General features: G+C 39.9%; 1 protein-coding gene across 1 annotated transcript in view; it reads right to left on the bottom strand.

The window, feature by feature from the left end:
• Positions 1 to 1,896: 1,896 nt before the first annotated feature.
• LOC127377410 (probable phospholipid-transporting ATPase IIA) overlaps positions 1,897 to 19,412 on the bottom strand; it is a 30,852-nt gene continuing 13,336 nt past the window's right edge. Inside the window, exons 14-28 of the mRNA XM_051425261.1 lie at positions 18,830 to 19,039; positions 16,406 to 16,567; positions 15,729 to 15,821; positions 15,527 to 15,610; positions 14,401 to 14,571; positions 13,253 to 13,351; positions 11,094 to 11,183; positions 10,692 to 10,836; positions 10,024 to 10,088; positions 9,024 to 9,179; positions 7,421 to 7,485; positions 7,064 to 7,172; positions 6,896 to 6,953; positions 5,029 to 5,232; positions 1,897 to 3,800 (exon numbers count right to left, since the gene is read on the bottom strand). Coding sequence (XP_051281221.1) covers positions 3,664 to 3,800; positions 5,029 to 5,232; positions 6,896 to 6,953; positions 7,064 to 7,172; positions 7,421 to 7,485; positions 9,024 to 9,179; positions 10,024 to 10,088; positions 10,692 to 10,836; positions 11,094 to 11,183; positions 13,253 to 13,351; positions 14,401 to 14,571; positions 15,527 to 15,610; positions 15,729 to 15,821; positions 16,406 to 16,567; positions 18,830 to 19,039 — 1,848 coding nt within the window. The 3' untranslated portion in view covers positions 1,897 to 3,663. The remainder of the gene's footprint in view (positions 3,801 to 5,028; positions 5,233 to 6,895; positions 6,954 to 7,063; positions 7,173 to 7,420; positions 7,486 to 9,023; positions 9,180 to 10,023; positions 10,089 to 10,691; positions 10,837 to 11,093; positions 11,184 to 13,252; positions 13,352 to 14,400; positions 14,572 to 15,526; positions 15,611 to 15,728; positions 15,822 to 16,405; positions 16,568 to 18,829; positions 19,040 to 19,412) is intronic.

Here is a 19,412-nt window from a genome sequence, read left to right on the forward strand (position 1 = left end):
GCAGCGGACCAGCTCTGGCTCCAGAGCTGGCTTTAAGAGAGGAGGAAAGACCACGAATGTTAAGGTTAGCAGGCAGCTCTGTTGATTCTGGAGTGGAATTTCACTTTTCATGGGACTGATTAAGTTAAATGGTTTCTTTTAATGGTATAACTTACGCATTTGGGCAGTGGAACAAGAAAAAAAAGTTGGACATACACTGTAGTTTTAATTTGAACATGCAGTACTGAGGTGCTTGACTGCATGTTAAAAAAAGGAAAAGATTTTATGACTGAGAATCTAGTCCAACTAAAACCATCTTTGGGCTGAGACGCCATGTAAGCTCCAACACTTTTATAACTTGTAACCTACATGGATAATTAACAGAGTTCCTTCTAAAATCTTAAACTCAAACTAAGCGTGAACATTGATTTCAAAGAAAAAATAAGACGTGTTTTAGTGATTTACATTTCTAATGAAGTCTTACACTACTTTTGTTTTTGATTCTCGGTAATGTTTTAATGTTGAATGTCAAAGCCTGAGATTGTGGATTACCTGAGACGTGTAGGATGTGACCATGAGTGAAGGAGAGTGAAAACACAGTAGCCTCTCCAGGCTTCAGGGACTCCCTCCTCTGGTGAGAGAGTGCCAGACACCCTCCTCCAGCTGCCTGTATGGCCTATGTAACTTGCACCTCATCAGAAACTGGACTGATGTGGAACACCACCATAATAACCATAATTGTTTTTGCATACAATCTATATGATGGTTTCCATGTATGAGGGATGCCCTGGAAAAAGTATTACATTTTGTTTCATTCACAAAAAAAAATCGGTTTTCTTATTTACTTACTGTTCTTATTGCAGCATGTCTACGGCCACATTGCGGGGCACCCTCGCTTTTTAATTTCACTCTGACTTATTAGTCTGAGGCCACTAACCCACAATAGACCACACTGAGCTCAGCTGGATCAACTTTTATAATTCAGGAAATTGTCATTAAGCCACATTAAGCTCCACTGTTATACTGTGCGGATGTTTCACAATTTTTCAAGACCTCAAAATTACATAGAAGTTCTTTAAGCTATAGCAAAACACTTATCACAAGGGGTTTTTTTTTATGGTTTTTCTGAAGTTATTTTAGCCTTCTTAAAGAATAAGTCTGAGATATTCTGTTTTAGTACCCATAAAAGACTAAAGTGTTGTGTCTCTGTATCTACGGTCTGACATATCTCTCCTGTGTGTCATAAAACTCCACTGTTGTTCAAAAACTATTAAAAACACTCAAAGAGCCACACTGTTGCTCAGGGCAACATGTTCTGTCTTTAACATGAACACACACACACACACACACTGTAGTTTATGATGACTCACATACAACATCCTGCTGCCACAAATATTCACTAGAGCATCAAATGTATATTAATCCACAGCTGAAAATAGTGCAATAGAACAAATGTATTCTGTATGAGTAACGTTTGTTACACACCAGTGCCACTATGTTTTTCATAAAAACAGAAGTACATACTTATTATTTTCCCCGCCCCCCAATTTTATTCTTTAATTAATGGACTTGGGGCTGAGCGCTACAGACATGGTAAGAAAATTGGAAAGGATTCAGACCCAGAATCTTTTTTTATATACTTTTTTTTGCTTTTAATCAACAGTGACAGTTAAAGAGTGACAGGAAAGGGGAGGAGAGAGAGAAAGCAGATGACACACAGCAAAGGGCCATTTATCAGTTGAACCCATGGATGCTGAGGCAAGGACTCAGCCTTGGTGCTCGGGGGGGGGGGTCCGGTTGCCCCACACATCTGATCTTTTCCTGAGATTTATAATAATAAAAACATAAAATAACCCCAGACTGTCTGGACATGAAGCCTTTTTTTAAATTGTCACGTGAAAGAAACAATGGCACAAGAAAAGAAAACATGAGATTTATTAACTATCAGCACAACATTGACATCAACACAATTCTCCCTTTTTGTTCTGCTCATTTAAGTGCAATCAACACCATTAAATAAAACATGTTAATAAATAAAAAAAAAAAAAAAGGTTATTTACAAGCAAATCACTTTAGCATAATTTCTGCTTTTGCAATTCTATTACAACATAAAAATATAACAATCAGTTGTACAAAACAAAACTCTGTGCAAACAGCTTGCTGAATCCAGCGGGGATTAAAAGTTTAGTTGAACATGTTGAAATGATTAGTTTATGGCACCCTGGATGCTCTGTTTGACACATCAACATTCATCAAGTCACATGAGAAAAGTGACCGTTCTTTTTCCAACTCAACTGAAATGACTGTTTGAATTCATTTGAAATAAGTGACAGTGCGGCCATGTTATTCTGGTAGTTGCTAATTATTTACAGTATCTCCACCTTCACACCACTAATGAAATGAAATATAAGGAGCGTAGTGTCATATCAGTTTTTTTCTTTCAATGTGCAGTAGTAATACTTATTGACAATATTCACACTGTATCTGACTGAGGAGAGGTGATTTGATCCCTTTTTTTTCTTTCACTGCTGAACTGTGGAGGTTAGTAGTAAGTGATGGGGCCCTGGATTAGACGACATGAAAGGGGGCAGCTGGACGCCGTTCACCAGGGTATTTTCAGTTATGGCTTTAGGTCACTGTTACAGTGAGTCATCATGCAATGCTGAAGCGTGGCCGGTGCTGGCCTGCTGAGCAGCCACATGAGAGGCTGCGACATTCCCCTGCGGACACACAGCCAGTTGGGAGCCCCAGCGGAAGGTTTTCGGCTGCAAATAACCAACACTCCTCTGTGGCTGTTTTCACCGCGCTCCACAAACACTAACAACTCAGGGTCCGTACAAAGAGACAAAGACAGATTTAACATCAGACACCACGGGTCATGCTAAAATAAACAACCACACCACCTCCGCCGTGTCGGGGCTGTAGCATCGCGGTGACGCATAAACAAATACACAAACTTGCAGACGTGTGTTTTATGCAAAGTCTAGCCAGTAAACTTTTTTTTTTTTTTTTTTTTAACCGTATAATTCTCAAACTCCATTTAGAATTCGATGTTTAAGGAGAGTGTGAATCAAGTCCTGAGTGAGAATGCTACGTCAATTTCAGTGTCTAACAATAAAACCGGCTTTACTATTTAAGAACTGGAAATTAGAGAAAATTAGTTTCCAGCCCAAATGACACATCTACAGAACTGAGTGAGACATCCAACTTTTCCAGTTACTTTCCTTGATGTGAGTTTTGACATAAAAAAAACCTAGACCTGCAAAATTTACTGAACTGATTTTGTGCCTTAATTTATTACATACAGGCTAAAGAGCCATTACATTATATATATATACACATTTCTGTTCAGGATATTTTTTTTGTTCATAATTCTGAGACGACAGCTGACAATAAATAAGTCGGTTAAATAAACTCGACCTCAAATTCACCGCAGAAATCATCAGTTAGTCTTTGCATCAAACACATGTAGCAAGAAACACTGCTTTTAAACCCAAACTCTTCCTCCCAGTAAACAACCTGTCCCTGACAGAATTGTCTGTCACTCATTTCCAGGTGGAACTCTTCAGAACAAATTAAAAGGGGATGAATCCAATGTTTGATTCTCTGGTCTAAGCACGGGCTCTGCTGGATGAAGACACGGACGCCTTTCCGTTTGACGAGGCTGGAGGTTCCTCTCAGTCTTTAAGAGGTCAGCTTGGAGTAGCTTGGTGGGGAGAAGCGTCTACGGAGGTACTTGAGGATGTAAAGAGGCAGACAGCTCACCAGCGTGATGGCAGTCACCTTCCACAGGAATGATACTGTAGTGATGAAGTATACGTCTGGCATGGACGAAGAGACAAAGATCAGAATGTGATTGTAGGATACAGACAGAGATTTAGAAGCATCATTTAACAGTTCTGAATGGAAAAAAAAAAAAGTTTTGTAATCTTTTTGACAGCTAGACTAATTTCTTGTTAAATAACCAGGTCAAGCTGCCCCTGCAACTCCAACTGCCTTCCACTACCGGCTGACTGTCCTGTTATTTTTAGAACAGCATCATACACCTGAGACTGACACAGACTGAAAACCTTTAGTATAGACTGTCCATGTTAAAAGTGATTAAAACTCAAATATAATTTCTCTCTGGAGTTCTTGGGACAATCTTTCTGAGTTGGAACCATAACACTACTTAAAAGCAAGAGACAGAAAAATTAACCGTTTCAAACAAATGTCCCTGGAAAAAGTCAAATTAAGTGTGTAAGCTGCACATGCAACAGAAGAATAGCCTTTAAAATCTATTCCAGTCGGACTTCAAGAGGGAGGAAAAGTGTCCAAAAAGGGTACACTTCACCACATGCCAGTCATGATCCCTAGTGGTGGAGATTGAAGGCTGAAAATGCAACTCCACACCCCACATAAAGCTGAAAATAAAGGCTTGGAAAGCTCTTGGTTAGCGTATTGTATATGTCACAAGTCTTAATATGGCACTAACTAAACTTGGACATTTATTTACTTGAGCAAGCGAAAAAAATAAGCCAATAGCCTGACAACATGCAGGCTGTAATAGAGTAATATAAACACCAACAATATACCCTTCTTCTGCTATAAATGTTATGTTTGTAATGGCTTTGAATCTCATCTCACACAACCAGTGCTTTCTATCAAACACTATGTTTTACTGTGATAAACACATGAACCTTGGTGGTCCACAGGAAGCTAACAGGACTGTTGGCATTTCCTCTTTGATACTACGGTATGCCTGAGCCTCGTCCACACCAGGAACATTTGTCAATGCACTCACCTTTAGCTTTCCTAATATCCAGCACGCCACAGCTTATTGTACACCAGAGGCATAATATGAACAAGCAGATCCCCCCTTACTGCTGAATGCTGACGTACGATTTCAAGGTCGCCAAAAGCACAATAATATCCATCAGGCTGCAGTGAAATGAACTCAGACTGCGTTTGTTTTCTTGTCTCAGTGATATACACCGCCGCAGGCTCAGAGTCACCTTCTGTGCAGGGTGAAGTATGAGTTTATGTATACGTGTGTTTGTGTTTACTCACCTATAAACTCGTGCAGGAAGACGAGTGAGGCGACGTAGCAGGCTAAGCTCAGGAGCTCGCCGACTATCATGAGCCAGTGCCACGTTTGAATGGTCAGGGCCACCATCAGCAGCTCAGTCAGGATGAGAGAGGTGAAGGAAATGGCAACGATATGGACGAACTCTGACTCGAAGAGCAGCAGTGCCCCGTACATGATGATGCTCCCTGTGGAGTGAAAGGAGGCCACAAACCGAGAGTGAGCACTTCCCGAGAACTAACACCAACATTTATCCTGCAGTACAGTCAATCTTTAGTCTGCAGAAAAATGAATGATCGAAGAGGGAATGAAATACTATGCTGCAGGATCGAGCTATGGAGGTCTTAAACGACGAAAGGCAGTAAGAAATATCATGCTTTATACTTTTCTCCTGCCTGCACAGCTCCCCATTGTCCTCGCCACAATTCCAATTTTCCTTATGCTTATATAATGGTTTGACTACAGGATATGCTTGTGCATGCATGCCCAGATAAGAGATTGGTCAGGAGTGTGTTTCCAACATTAGTGGTAAATACAGTCTACATAAAATGAGATCACTCTGTTGCTAGCTAGCTCACCTGAAAACCCTAGCAGCTAAACACGCCAGTGAGCACCAGGCTCTCAGGTTATATAGTGATGCTACAGCAGTATGCAGAACAGTAATAGGATTAACTGAAACTAACTGAAAAGGATGGTGCTCAGTGTTTTTTTTTAAGTAAACTAGCTCGTCACAAAGTCCTGTCACTGATGTTAAACACACACACTCTGAAACAAACCCTGGACATGCCCATCTGATTGCGTGGGAGGAAATAGGGAATAGATAAATCCTTAATTGTGTGCCAAGATCAAGCGAGGAGCTAAAAAAACGCAGTGAAAGATACACACGGAGCAGTAAAACAAATAAGGATTCAATGATCAAACAATTGGAGGTAAAGGAACATTTTTAAAAAGGCTTGGTTTTCTCTATTCTTAACCAACTGCTTGGAGGTTAAGCAGAAAGTAAGGCTGATATATATATTTTTTTACCTTTGTTTCAATTAATATTAATTAATATAATTATCTATGGATGTATTCAATTATATGTTTAACCTCTCTAAAACCTTCAACTTCTTTTAAAAATGAACACAATCCCCACCCAGGTTAAGTTTTTCCTTGATTGGATACTCGCAACTCTCGACAGAGACAATTCTTTTAAAAATCTCCAGCCTGTCATTGAAACAATCTTGTACCTTTTGAATTATTTCATCACATTGAACGTACAAAGAGAAAGTTCAGCATAAGAAACAGTGAGTAAAGTGATACCAACATAGAGAGCTGTGGTTTGGAAACATACAGTAGCTTAAGATCATAAAATGGATCGTTCATGTTTTGACAGAAGTAAATAAAAGGTTTCAGGGCGTAGCTTATGATGCCCTTATAAACACCTTTTCACTGCAAATGGTCCATGTCGGAAAGTTACGCCAGGCTTTTTCACAAAGTCTGCACAAATAAAATCCTCCAGAAATAAAAACAAAAAAAAGTGTGTGGGCTGTTAAAAGATACCTTTTTTTTAATCTTAGTTTGTTGGGCTTTGATTTGTCTGTTTGCCTAAATTGGACATTTGATCAACATCTTTGTGAGCCTTGTTCATCTGCAAGTGACTTGACAAAATGTGGCCCAAAATACCGTTTGAATGCAAAATAATGACTGCTGGCTCTATGTATGTAATGTGGTGACTCTATGATACAGTGTGCGTGCATTGTATGTTGACCTTCCAACACGTGTTTGCGTGTAAGGTTGTTTTTTTATTTAGGTTATTATGAGTACATCTCTCCTACGGTAGCAGTTATTGACTCACAAAGTCATCCTTACCTTGATAGATACTTATTAAGACCCATATTAGGAATGTCTTGAAAGATAGCGGTCGACCCTGTGGAAAGAAAACAGGAACAGAATTATAGTCTTTTCGTACACGTTTTTGTATATCTGAACCATATTTGGCTGTAACACTGTAACAGTGTGTGAACGTTCATCCAATACCTTCAAGAGATCTTTGTACAATTCTGGGTATAACATGGCAACTTCTGACTTCACATCTTTGTCCAACACCAGGGAGAAGACAGGGAACATGGTGTAGATAGTGGAATAGCTGAAACAGACAAATTCATGTGATCTCAGCGTTGGGGAATATGCTCCCAACAAAATGGCACATGGACAAGACGTTTCACACATTTCATTGTTAGATTGAGCAGTGAAATGCATCAGTCCAGCAGTCAATACTTTCATATTTTCCCCTTCTCGCATTTCAACAGTGCTTTAACACAGAGGAAATGCCAGGGAAACAAGGCAGCCAAATGCTCTCTCGATAAAGTCATCGCCATTCAGTTTGTATCTCACCCAATAGTCAGAAATCCTTGGTAGAGTGGGACTGAAGCAAAGTAGAAAACAGAGGAGAAGACAGCCTAGAGAAACAGAAAAAGAAGAACCGAGAAAGTCAGTGAGTCATTTTTTATCCTTCCAAATGGCATTACAGATGATAATGGAACAAATCAGAGGCATCACTTTCCAAATGCTACAGACAGAAATAATGTCTAGGAGCCAAGTTTTATTTTGCAGAAGTACAACAAAACTAAAGCGAGAACATTCATCTGGCATGGTAACGCTCAACTCAAAAGGTAACCACACTCTGACTAATTAATTAGCTAAATCCCACACATAAAACTCGCAATAATCCTCACTCTACCGCAGAGCTACTGCAGGAGAAAAACTTCACTGACCAACTCTAGCATGTATCTCTAACATATGGATGATGCCAATATTGAGCTGTCAACTAGTCAGCCTACCATCAGGCAACCAGACAGGTCACAGCAGCGGCTGTGGTTGGTGTTAATGTGAGACATGTGGAGGAGGGCCTCCCTAAAACCCCAAAATCCATGATGCAGTGAGTAATGGGCTGTCCCTCCACGGCGGGGGCTGAGGTTGGACTGGGACATGGGAATTGGACTGGGGACGGTGTCGGGTGTGTGGGGGGGGCTGGCTCAGAAGGGCACCACGGGCTGAGTCATCGTGCACCCCACCCTTCCGTGACCACCCCTGAAACTTCTCCCTGCCTCGCCCCAATCAGCTCCTCCTCACATTCAGATTTTAGGTGTTGTGGATAAACACAAACCCATATCTCCCTGCCCCCAACTTTAAGATATATATAAGTATTATTTTTCAGACATTTAACAGTATTTGATGAATGCTTTGGCTCAATATTTTTTAATGTGCAAAACTCTTAAAGCAAAGAGCCAATCTGACTTGCTTGAATTGTGCTTTAAAACACAAAATGCTGTCCTCATATACAACACATCATCACAAATCACATGCTTACATACAACCACTTCATATTAGCAGTTTCAGTGTTCATTATTAAAACACCTTATTTTAACATTACTACCCAAGTAAGCACCTTAATTACTTGCATGTCAAAAGTATGGCAGTAGTTGTAATTTAAAAAAAAGGAAATCAACTGAAATTGTGATTTCTTTGCTTCTGATTAGTATCAAAATGTTACAATGCTCTGAGTGTCCAGTGGTGTAATAAGTGGTCCTTGATTGAAAAAAAAATAAAAAATCGTTGTTGATACAGAGCAGAAAAGGTAAACATATAGGACTTTATTATCTATATTTACAGTAATACAGCTTATTCAGTTTGAAATGTTTGCAGACTCAGATTTTAGTTACTGTTCCTAACTACTGTTAACATGCAATAATGAGATCATGGATAAACATATAAGTCGTTGTGATGCTCAGATAAAACTTTGTATGTGATGCATTACCTAATTTGATATAGTCTCATGTTGTGTGGTATGTGTATGTTTTCAGGCCAAAATTAGCACGTGTGTGTTTTGCACATTAATACTGGTAAAATACTGGTATAATATATAAAGGTATAATATAATTTTAACTTGACTGACGAACACAAACATAAATGGCACCATGTTGAAGTTGTACTCTACCTGCATGGCGCTGATGCACAGGCTCCTGTGGATGACAAACTGACTGAGGGCTGCCGCCCTTTTGTAGCTGTTGCGACCGTGGACCATGAGGAGACGGCCTAAATGTTTGAACTGAGTCACCGAGAAGTCGGCAGCCAAAGAGGCCTGCTTTCCTTCCTGTCAAACACACAGCATAGACGGCAGTGAGGACAAGCTACAAGGGGTGTTTGCTGACCTGAAAAGCAGGGTTTTGGGGCTTAATATGAATTGATGGTACGGTGACACATATAAAGTTTGGATATTTAGAAACACAACAGTCAGACTGAAAGAGGACAAACACATTCTTGCAAACATGACAATAAATCTTTGAATATGCCATATGAAAGATCCCTTCCACACATGTATTAAGACATATACAAATACTAAATAATGTGCGTTAATAATAACGTTTTTTCTGCACAAAAGAATGATTTCCTTATCAAAATTCCTAAAAAGGCTTCTACTCCTTCTACCCCATTATAATCCAGTATTTATAAATATGTGCTTAGGTTTTCCTGCTGGACACAAGTTGTCTCCTACTTCACTGTGAAGTCCATTCTCAGTGTATGTGCACTGATGGCTTCACGTTTCTACATCACACTGTTTCCCTCCGTTTCCAGTCTTTATGCTAAGCTAACTGCCTGGCTGCTGGCTCTAGCTTCATCTTTAGCAGACTGATATAAGAGTGGTATTGATCTTTAGCAAGGAAGGGAATAAGCAAATTTTCTCCATCATTGCTGTCACATGTATGAGGTCCATGTCTCCGCAAACTAGCCACTTTGACAGGGAGTTTACGGAGAGGCAGGCTGATGAGATGATCTTTGTTTCCTCTACTCAGACAATAGAGCGACATAAAGAGGAATCATCTGTGTGCACGTCTCTTCACATGTCTGTGAACGTGAGAGATCTTGACAGGAAACAGAGCGAAAAATCTGTGAGAGTGGCACGTCAATGTGAGGCGATGAGATGGAGAGAGTCTTACTTTTCCCTCCACTCCCACGCCACAGTCGGCTTCCTGGATCATGCTGACATCGTTTCCTCCATCCCCTAAGAGAAAACAAAAGCCATGGAGGTGTCAGGATTCACATCAGTGACTCACCAATACACAGAGTCGTATCTGTGTGTGTATTTCACTAGACTTATTTTGGCCTGATAAAGAGATCAGAGCTACAGCCAAAGAAAGGAAAATGACATGTCTCTGTGGAATTTGCAAGATAAAGGGTGAGATAAAGGGGCTGAGTAATATGGTTGAAATTCACTCCAATCACATATTAAATGTTTATATTTGATTAATGTACAATTCTGCAGGCTGTGTTCCACTGATTGAATTGGCTTTTACTGATATCAACTACAGGTTTGATCATATCGTCATAATATGCTTCTATAAACAGGCAATAACAATGTGAAATATTCCCCAGCCCGAGAGGTCATCATCATCAAGTGATGCATAGAATATGGGGAATAAAGCACATTTAAATCAGCCCTGCTTATTTGTGACATGTTTTCATGCGAGAGCTGGTGAGAGTGCAACTGAGTGACAGAGGTTTGTGGCTGAAACAGATGAATATGTTCTGAGGAGGACGTGAAGAATAAATATGGTTTGTATCCCCCCATGAAGTAGCTGTTGGACAGTTTCTATTTTCTACTCACCCACAGCACAGGTGAGTTTGCCTGTGCGCTCTTGCAGCAGCCGGACTATCTGAGCCTTCTGAGTGGGGGTACATCGGCAGCAAACCACAGCGGGACACTGACATGCAAGCTCCATGAACTCATACTCATAGTATTTCAGACAAACCTGCAAGAAACCCACCAGAATAGTATGGGTGAGCAACTTAGCCCACCGCATATAACTGATCTCAACTGTGGATCTTCAACATCTCTATTAACTCCTACTGCAGTTTAGAAAGTGACTCTAACCACAGATACCACTTCCAGAGATGCTTCAGTGGCAACGATATTATCATGCATCACACAGAAAATATGTCAGAGTTTCATAAGAAGAGGAGTCAGTGGGAGGAGGGTTAGATACACACAGATGCACCAAAAGTTTACCTCAAGTGAGTCCCCAGATATCACCAGCGCACAGTCGTGTTTTCTTCTGAAAGCGTTGAGCTCCAGGTGGGCTTCCCCTCGTGTTGTCACCTATGGCAATGGCAACCACATTCATACATGCACGCATATTCAAACACACAAAACACAAGAAAAAATTATCAAGGATGACAATCTGTCAGCCTTGGCATCCTGATGGTTATCAGACCGGTAGCTCAGCAAACGTTAGAGCAACCAAATACCTGCCAAACATTCAAATAACTAACTGACAAACTGATAAGGGCGGATGATATGACAATCATAAACTGAGTATTACTATCCAGAACCAGTGTGTAGCATTTAGTGGCAACTAGCGGTGTAGCTGCAAGAATGCAACTCGCTTAACCCTTCCTTTCCAAGCACGAAGGAGAAACTACAGTGGACGCAAAACTCGTGTATAAACACAAAACCATGGAAGGCGAAACCATGGCGTCTATAGATATAAAAAGCTCATTCTAAGGTAACAAAAACAAAACAATTCTTATTTTCAGGTGATTGTACACAAATGAAAACATAGTTATACATTTTGTATTCTATTTCTGCCAATAGATGCTCCTTGCTGTTAAAGCAAGTTGCATATTTAAATTGTTCCAGCGTTGTTATAAAGCATCAACCTCAGTTAAATGTTTAGCTCAACAAAGCAGAACAGAAAATAAAATGAATGTATGATGTAATAACGTCTGGCTGTCGACTAATCGAATCAGTGCATTTTTATTATCAATATATGGGGAATCCAAAACCATCTAATTGATGTTCAATATAATGAACTATCAATTTCTGTGCATTACATCAGAAAGAATTTGTTAAACAAAAACTTTTAACCACACACATTCTGTTACTGTCTTTAATTTTGTAATACTATATTATAATATAATCACATAATTAGGACACGAGTGCACTGAAAGTCAATAAGACGACTGAATTGAATTATCGCTCTACTAAGTGAGCAATGCACCCCCAAGTGATAAGACTACTAAATATACTAATGATAAATATTTATGTCGACCAATTCTATTAAAATCTTGCTAATGTATGAGTTAGCATACATTAGCTCTTCCAATTGGCACCTATAAGCGGAGGCTGGTGTATAAACAGATACTGAACTACAATGTAGTTTATTATTACCCAGTTGTAATAATAAAAAATATGTCTTCATAAGGGAAAGTTATAATTGTTGAAATACTTGAATGAACACTTAAACATGTCTTTTCCTGTGTACAGCAGGATTATAGTGTGTTATAATTAGTTTATTAAATTTTAATGTAGTGTTTACAAATGCTTATGGAGGAGGATTAAAGTAAAATTGTACCAAAATCTCAATTTGAAAGTGGGAAATAAAAATATATTCTGTATTATAAAATCAACTGAAGGTTCTAACAATTGTGTCAGGTTCAAATATAGACTTAAAAATTCTCCAAAAATGCAGTACTGACAGGGCTTGGTGTTAATCTGTCAACAAGAGCTATGCTCTGGAATGAATATCCTTCAACCGCTGACTATTCATACGTCAATCCAGATCAGGCCATTGGTGGCCACCAGGAAACTAATCCAGATGTATGTGTTGCAGGCCCAGTCAGCACTCCCCCGTCCATTGGGACAGAGGTTTTCAAGCCGTGCCAACCATTGTTATTCTCTTCCAGTAACCGCAGTTGTACGCAAGTTGTAACCTTCCTACATGGCAGGCGCTCCTTCTGCTCTGGCACGGCTCCAGAGGGGAAGGCAGACGCAAAATATCAAAGTGGCGAGAGAGGCCCAAAACCTGCAAAACAAATTAGGAAGTGAGCCCTCTGCATGTTCCCTCTGGGAGTGGTTCAGCTGGTTTCTGCTCTCTGTTTGAGCGAAGGCCTGTTTGTTCTCTTTGACAGTGGCTTGGATGCCTTTGCTGGTGGGAGGTGATTTATTCAGCTGTGGATGCTGGCTTGGGCTGCATGCGTAGTTGTGTGGGGCTGTACGACCACTAGCTAATGGGCCTCGGTCACACAGAGGATGGATGCCCGCGGGTCGGTGGAGTCAGGAAGCTGTCAGTGCTGCATTGAACTGAAATGAACCCTGTGGTACTAAAATCAACTATTACACACTTCATATGAATATAACAGGAAAAGGGGTCGTTGTTCTGTACTTACGGGTCTGAAGATATGGATGTCCTGGTTGCGGGTGATCAAATGGGCGTTCTTAGCGGTGCATGTGGCCGTTTCAAGCTTGTCTCCTGTCAGCATCCAAACCTACAAAGAAACCAGAGAAATAACATGGAGAGAAGATCATATTTGGATTCATAAGACGCACTGATGTTTGAAGAGAAATTCCACCTCTAACTTGTAAATACATGAAACGTTTTCAATTATCTCTCTGTTAAATCAGCTAAAAGCTAAATTCCAGGGATCAAAGACTCTAATCACTGTCTTCATCAAGCAACCTGTAACTGCACTGTCTGGGAGCCAAAGTTTGTGAACTTATCTTACGATCAAAAAGGTTTACTTTATTGTAGTACTTGTGGTTCAAACAGAAGACAAATCACATAGATTGGTATCCAGATTCTTAATGGAGTCGTTTCACAGGTTGCTTATTGAAGCTTAAAGCAGAGGATTTAAATGGTTGATTCACCCAAATTAAAAGAAAATAATTCCTAACTGTAGTGGTTTTGGGTTTTATTTATTATTTTTGATTTCACTTAGATTCAGTGGAGATGAACGCAATTTAATTTCTAAAACTCAGCATAAAAAAAAATAATAATAATAATTCAGCAGTCGCATGTCTCTTGTCTTAGTCTGGATAATCCACAGAACACCCTGACAAAAGTTTTCAATTGAACTACTTTCTATGGAAGAAAAAGTCCTTATTTATTTAATTTTTTTTAACAGTTACAGTGGCACTTTTTTGTTAGAGACAGACATCTGCGCAGCTAGATACAACTGGAGCTAATTGAGAAAATTCATTTTTTAGTATTTTGGGTGAACTGACCCTTTAAATTAAAAAGGGTGACTTTTACCACAGTAACCAATTCAGCTTTCTGGTTCCCTTATACAAAACCAAATACCTATTTCCATAAGAATATGGTCAAATATTTTATTATCAACCATCTGATGTGTGCCAACCAACAACCACTTCCCATAAAATTAATTCTAATTCACTATAGTCTTGGTTTTTATACTTAAAGGAGGCACTTAGATGAGGCTTGTTCATGCAAATAGATATGAAAAACATATGTACTCATCATGTTTTCTTTTCTTAGTTTGTTGCTACTGTAAGCTATGAGGCTGTTTGCTGCTCAGACCTTGATGCCTGCATTGCGGAGGATCTCCAGGGTGGGCCTGACATCAGTCTGGAGCTGGTCCTCCACCCCAGTCAGACACAGCAGCTCCATCTCCATCTCCAGACTCTCAATCACTGTGGCCACCTTCAGAGAGCGGTCATGGACGCTGAGCTTGGCCTGGACGTAGCGTGCCTGGGGAGAAGGGAGAGTGATGGGAGGATTTTGAATGAGAGGTGATTAGATTAGTATAAATAAGATTTAGCATTGCAATACCAAAGCAGGGAAACAGCCAGGAATAGGGGGAGAAAATAACAATATGACCACAAGCTATGTAAGGCACGACACAAACACAGAGAGAAAAGTACAAAAAAATGCAACAGGGATGCGTCACACAGTGTGCATACATGAGCAGAATTTTTGCCACCTACACAGAGATTAAACTGTGTCCAGCATGAATACACACCATTCAACACTCACAGAAACGCCCATATGAGATATCAAAGTTTCAGTTTATATACAAACTACCAGGTATTTTCTTGCAAGCAGCCCTTAAAGCTACTATGTTTCAGAAAGCTGTAAAATACAGACAGACATGATCAATTGGTTAACGCCCATCTTCAGCGCTCCAGCTCCAGGGCAATTTGTGAGTGAGATAAAGCAAAAACAATCTCAGTGTGACTCATACAGGAACACAAACTCTGTGTGTGACTCAGTTGGTGACTCACTGCTGCCCACCAGCTCTGCTCACACAATTATACACTTCAGTAACGGGCCTGGGGCTGAAGGCTGCAGGGGAGACAGCCCTGCCCTGCTCAAACAATGAGTGGGGCCTGGGTGTGTGAGTGGGAGGGTGGGGTGCATGGACTGGACCCTTTCATTACCCAACAACCCACTTTGACAGTCAGAGATACTGAACATCGCTGTGATACATATCATTCTGCATTTGTGTGTTTGGCAGTGTGAGTGTAATTTGAGATATCTAACACACTGTGGATAATTCTGCAGTTTACCAGCAATAATGGGATATTCAACATAAGTCAGACAAACGAAATGTGTAAGTATTGTCTTGTTCTATGATGAATATGAGACCCGGACCCTTGGCTAAGCCTCAGATCACTGTAGGTTAATCTCATGAGACAGTATTTACCTCAAAATCTTGATACTGCTCCTCTGTCAGGGACTTCTTGGAGACCACAAGGACCCGGAGGCCTTCCCTCGCCATGTTTCCGCACTAGCAAACACAACATCTGGATTCAGCACATTTACAAGTCTGTGATTCATTTCTAACAGGAATAAAATCACTGTTGCTACATCTTCATCGCATGTTAGAGAAACAGAAGGAAATGTACCTCCTCTTCCAGCCAGTCATTATACTGGACGATGCCTGCCATCACCACATCAGCACCCTTCATGTAGAAAGTGATCTCTCCTGTAGATTCGTCCTAAAAAACAATTATCCCTAGTTTATTCAGTGTGACACATAAATTGAGCATAAAAACCTCACACATCTTACTTTAATGACCCAAGTATGTTTCACTCAGAAGGGATTTCCACTCCATACCTCATGAGCCAAGATGCACGTGCACCATTTTATGATTTTGTGTTGCCTAGTAATGCATAGCTTATTTTGGTATTCACAGGGGTTTTCAAAAAGCTTTGAAAATATTATCACGAGGAAGTCAAGTTTAAAAATCCCAGGCTTCCTGAGCTTCCTGAGCCAATAAAAAGAAGGTTAGTCATCGGACTTAGTCAGAGGTTATTATAAGGTGAGTTTTTTCTCAGATAATGTACTTTAATTTGAATGTTTTCTTTTGTTTGTCTAGTCATAGCCAGTGTCAAGTCCCAATCACCCACCTAGCAACAAGCACTGACCTACATTATAATTGTAAGTATTATTTAAGCAACTAGGAAATCAATTCAGTTTCTTTGAGGCACATTAGAAAGCAAAAAGCACAACAGCTGCTGCAATTTAATAATGCCAAATAAGAACATTAATCACAAGCAACAAAATTATCTTGGCACTCACTCGCACTATGATGCCCATCCTCTTGCTCTCATAGGTGAAGGGGAATATCTGCAGGATGGTGAAGTTCAGTATTTGGCCAGTAGGGGTCCGCAGCTGCATGGAAGACTGGTCTCTTCCCACCAGTGTCAGACCAACACTCTCAGTCCACTGCACCAGCGACACCTAGCAACGCCACATAGAAAAGGCTTTAGTGGGTGGTGATTGAAATATATATAAGTGGATATAGGTGAATATAATAGCTAACATTTTACATTTTAGCCAAATAATAAAATATAATCATCATTTAGGTACACACAGCAAGAGAGAGAAGTGACCATGTTTAGGGTTTTTATTATTCTCTTGGTGAAGCCATTATGTCAATATGATGTTCCATTACTTGAATTACAAAGAAAACAGTGAAGGGCACTTTGGAGTGAGCAGGATGTCAGATAGCACAGTGACCATTCAGCTTTAATCAATAACTCAAGCATTTTCAGCACTCAAGACTATTGATTGATAAACTAGGGAAATGTTCATTTCTGAACAGAAAATATTGTTTTGGTTCGATCCTTTCTGAAGGACACAACAAATGACATCCATTAATATAATGTTAATGTGTGTGTGTGTGTGTTTGTAGGTCTCTGTGCAGAGAAAAAGAAGGGAGACGACATTTCCCAACAACTTCCAGACCAGAAGCCAGATCACAAACCCAATTTATCATCCACCTTCTGACAGGTCTAATAGCAGAGCTGGCCAAATGGATGCAGATGAGAGAAAATATCAGAGATCAGCACACTCCAACCCCAATTTCCCAGATTTTGTTGGCCCAAAATTCCTTATTTTGGAAATACATGACCACGTAGTCTGACAATGCCTGGCCAGGAGGACTTTAACGTCAGAAAAGCTCTGTCTACCGTAATGTTTGTCATCCAGGTTGGGAAATATGAAGATTGACGCTTAGTCACGGTCTAGAAATAGTCACTGTGGGGGCATTCTTGGATCTGGTGTCGGCCACAACAGTAACCCCTTGTAATAGCAGCATCTGGGTTGGCTGCAGATTTCTAACTGAACTGAATAATGCTGTATCCAGTTGGCTTGACTCAGAACCAACACATGGCTGACAAGTTTTTTATGAGCTGAAAAGCGAAGTGATTCATGATATCAACTCTCCTTGGTGAATCACACATAATACAAGTCACTGTTTTGATTCTTATTACTTGCATATGATGATTCTGATCCTATTTTCACTTGCATGTCCTCTTTAAAAAAGTGACATGTATGTAGTAAAATGTTGGTTTTGACTGCACTGGTTAAAAACCATGCATTCAACAGTCACTAACATTGTGTCCATAGTACTCACAGCCAAAACCAAATCTATATTAAGACTTCCTGAAAGCTGTAGGAAAGCAAACTGAATCTTGCTCTAGATTGTATCAAATTCATACAATGCACCTTTCAGGGCTCAGCAACTCAAATAAAACAGTTTAAATTTGTATCCAGTGTGACCTAAAAGAATAAAACGGCTCAATTTCCTTCCCACAATATAAACCACATCACCACAGATGCACTGGGCTCCATCAACGTATGCTATCAAAGAGGAAATTCAAAAGGGGATAAGTGCAATGGGCTGGGGAGCACATTAAGGAAATCCGTATTTATACTGCAGGAAATGGATCGACGTCGAATTCTGCAGCTCTCTTCCTGATGTTCAAAGAATTTATACTGATGAAGGACATAAATGTGGAACGGCATTTGGCTTGTGAATGTTTCCCTTCATGTAAGAAAGCAGTGAAGATACTCAAGATAATGGCCTTCACTGACAAAATCTCCATCTTGAGAAGTCTGTTCTCCTGTCAGGCCTTCCGGGTTTGTCCATGAGAAAAGAATGTTGTATGGAGATAAAGAGTACATTTCCCAACAGGTCAAGTTTAATTAGTGTGTGTATGTTTACATATATGTGATCTGATGGATATACTGCTTAATAAATGTGGAAAATGTGCAAGTCTGCATGTATGTTTCCACACAGATGCCCACTGTGCCTTCATTTGACTTTATTTCTAGGTTTGTAACAGTTTTTTGTTTCTTTTAAATGTATTTAAATATTTTAATATTTACTGCCTTTCTTGTGTTATTATTATTATTATTATTAGACATATACATATAAAAATACTATGAATAACATAATAAAGATAATTTGTGATAATTTGTGGTTGGTATGGTTTTTCCAGTGCAATTACCTTGGAAGTATCTTGAATTACTCTCGAAACCCTCATTTAAAAATCCAAAATCGATAAGGATAGGAATTAAATATTAATGCTATTTTGTTTGAGCCCAGATAACTGGTATTACATTTTCTCATCAGCACACACCCTAAGAAGCATTCAACCCATCTGTTGATAAAAAAAATAATAACATAAATGTCACTAAAACACAAAGCCATCATACCTCATCTGGGCTGGAAGCCTGGTAGACTCTGCATGTGTCTTCATAATGCTGCTCAGCCTCCGCCTGGTCTGTCACGCCGTTGGACTCGTATACTGGTGTCACGTTGTGCACCAGGGCGATGGCCTTCACAGCCTCATGAACTCTACTGCTGATTGTCTTGCGGACCTTAGTGGCTGCCGGAGCCCTGGAGGCTGGAAGGTCATGTGTGGGCTGAGAAAAATTGCAGAAGGTACTGTGATTAAAAGAAGGGCACACAGTCATCTGAAAAGAGTTGTAACACCCTTTTCTAAGGGGGGGCTTTTATTGTGGTCAAGGTTTTTCTATTGTAGCCAATAAAACTAATAATCTGTACTGCCAAAAAAAAAATCTGTGGTGTTTAATTAAAAAATAAACAAGGTGAACACTTGAACTCCTATATACAACAATACACAAAGACATACATTCAAAAACCTAATCTGAAAATGAGATTACTAACTGGAGATGTTTTAGTCATGAGAAACTAGCTGCTCCACTAACCCCCGGTTTTAATCATTGCTGTGATAGTGGCCTGTAAACATAACCAGATGTGGAAAGTAAATATGAA

The sequence above is a fragment of the Dicentrarchus labrax genome, unplaced genomic scaffold, assembly GCF_905237075.1.
Source record: "Dicentrarchus labrax unplaced genomic scaffold, dlabrax2021, whole genome shotgun sequence".
NCBI lineage: Eukaryota > Metazoa > Chordata > Actinopteri > Moronidae > Dicentrarchus > Dicentrarchus labrax.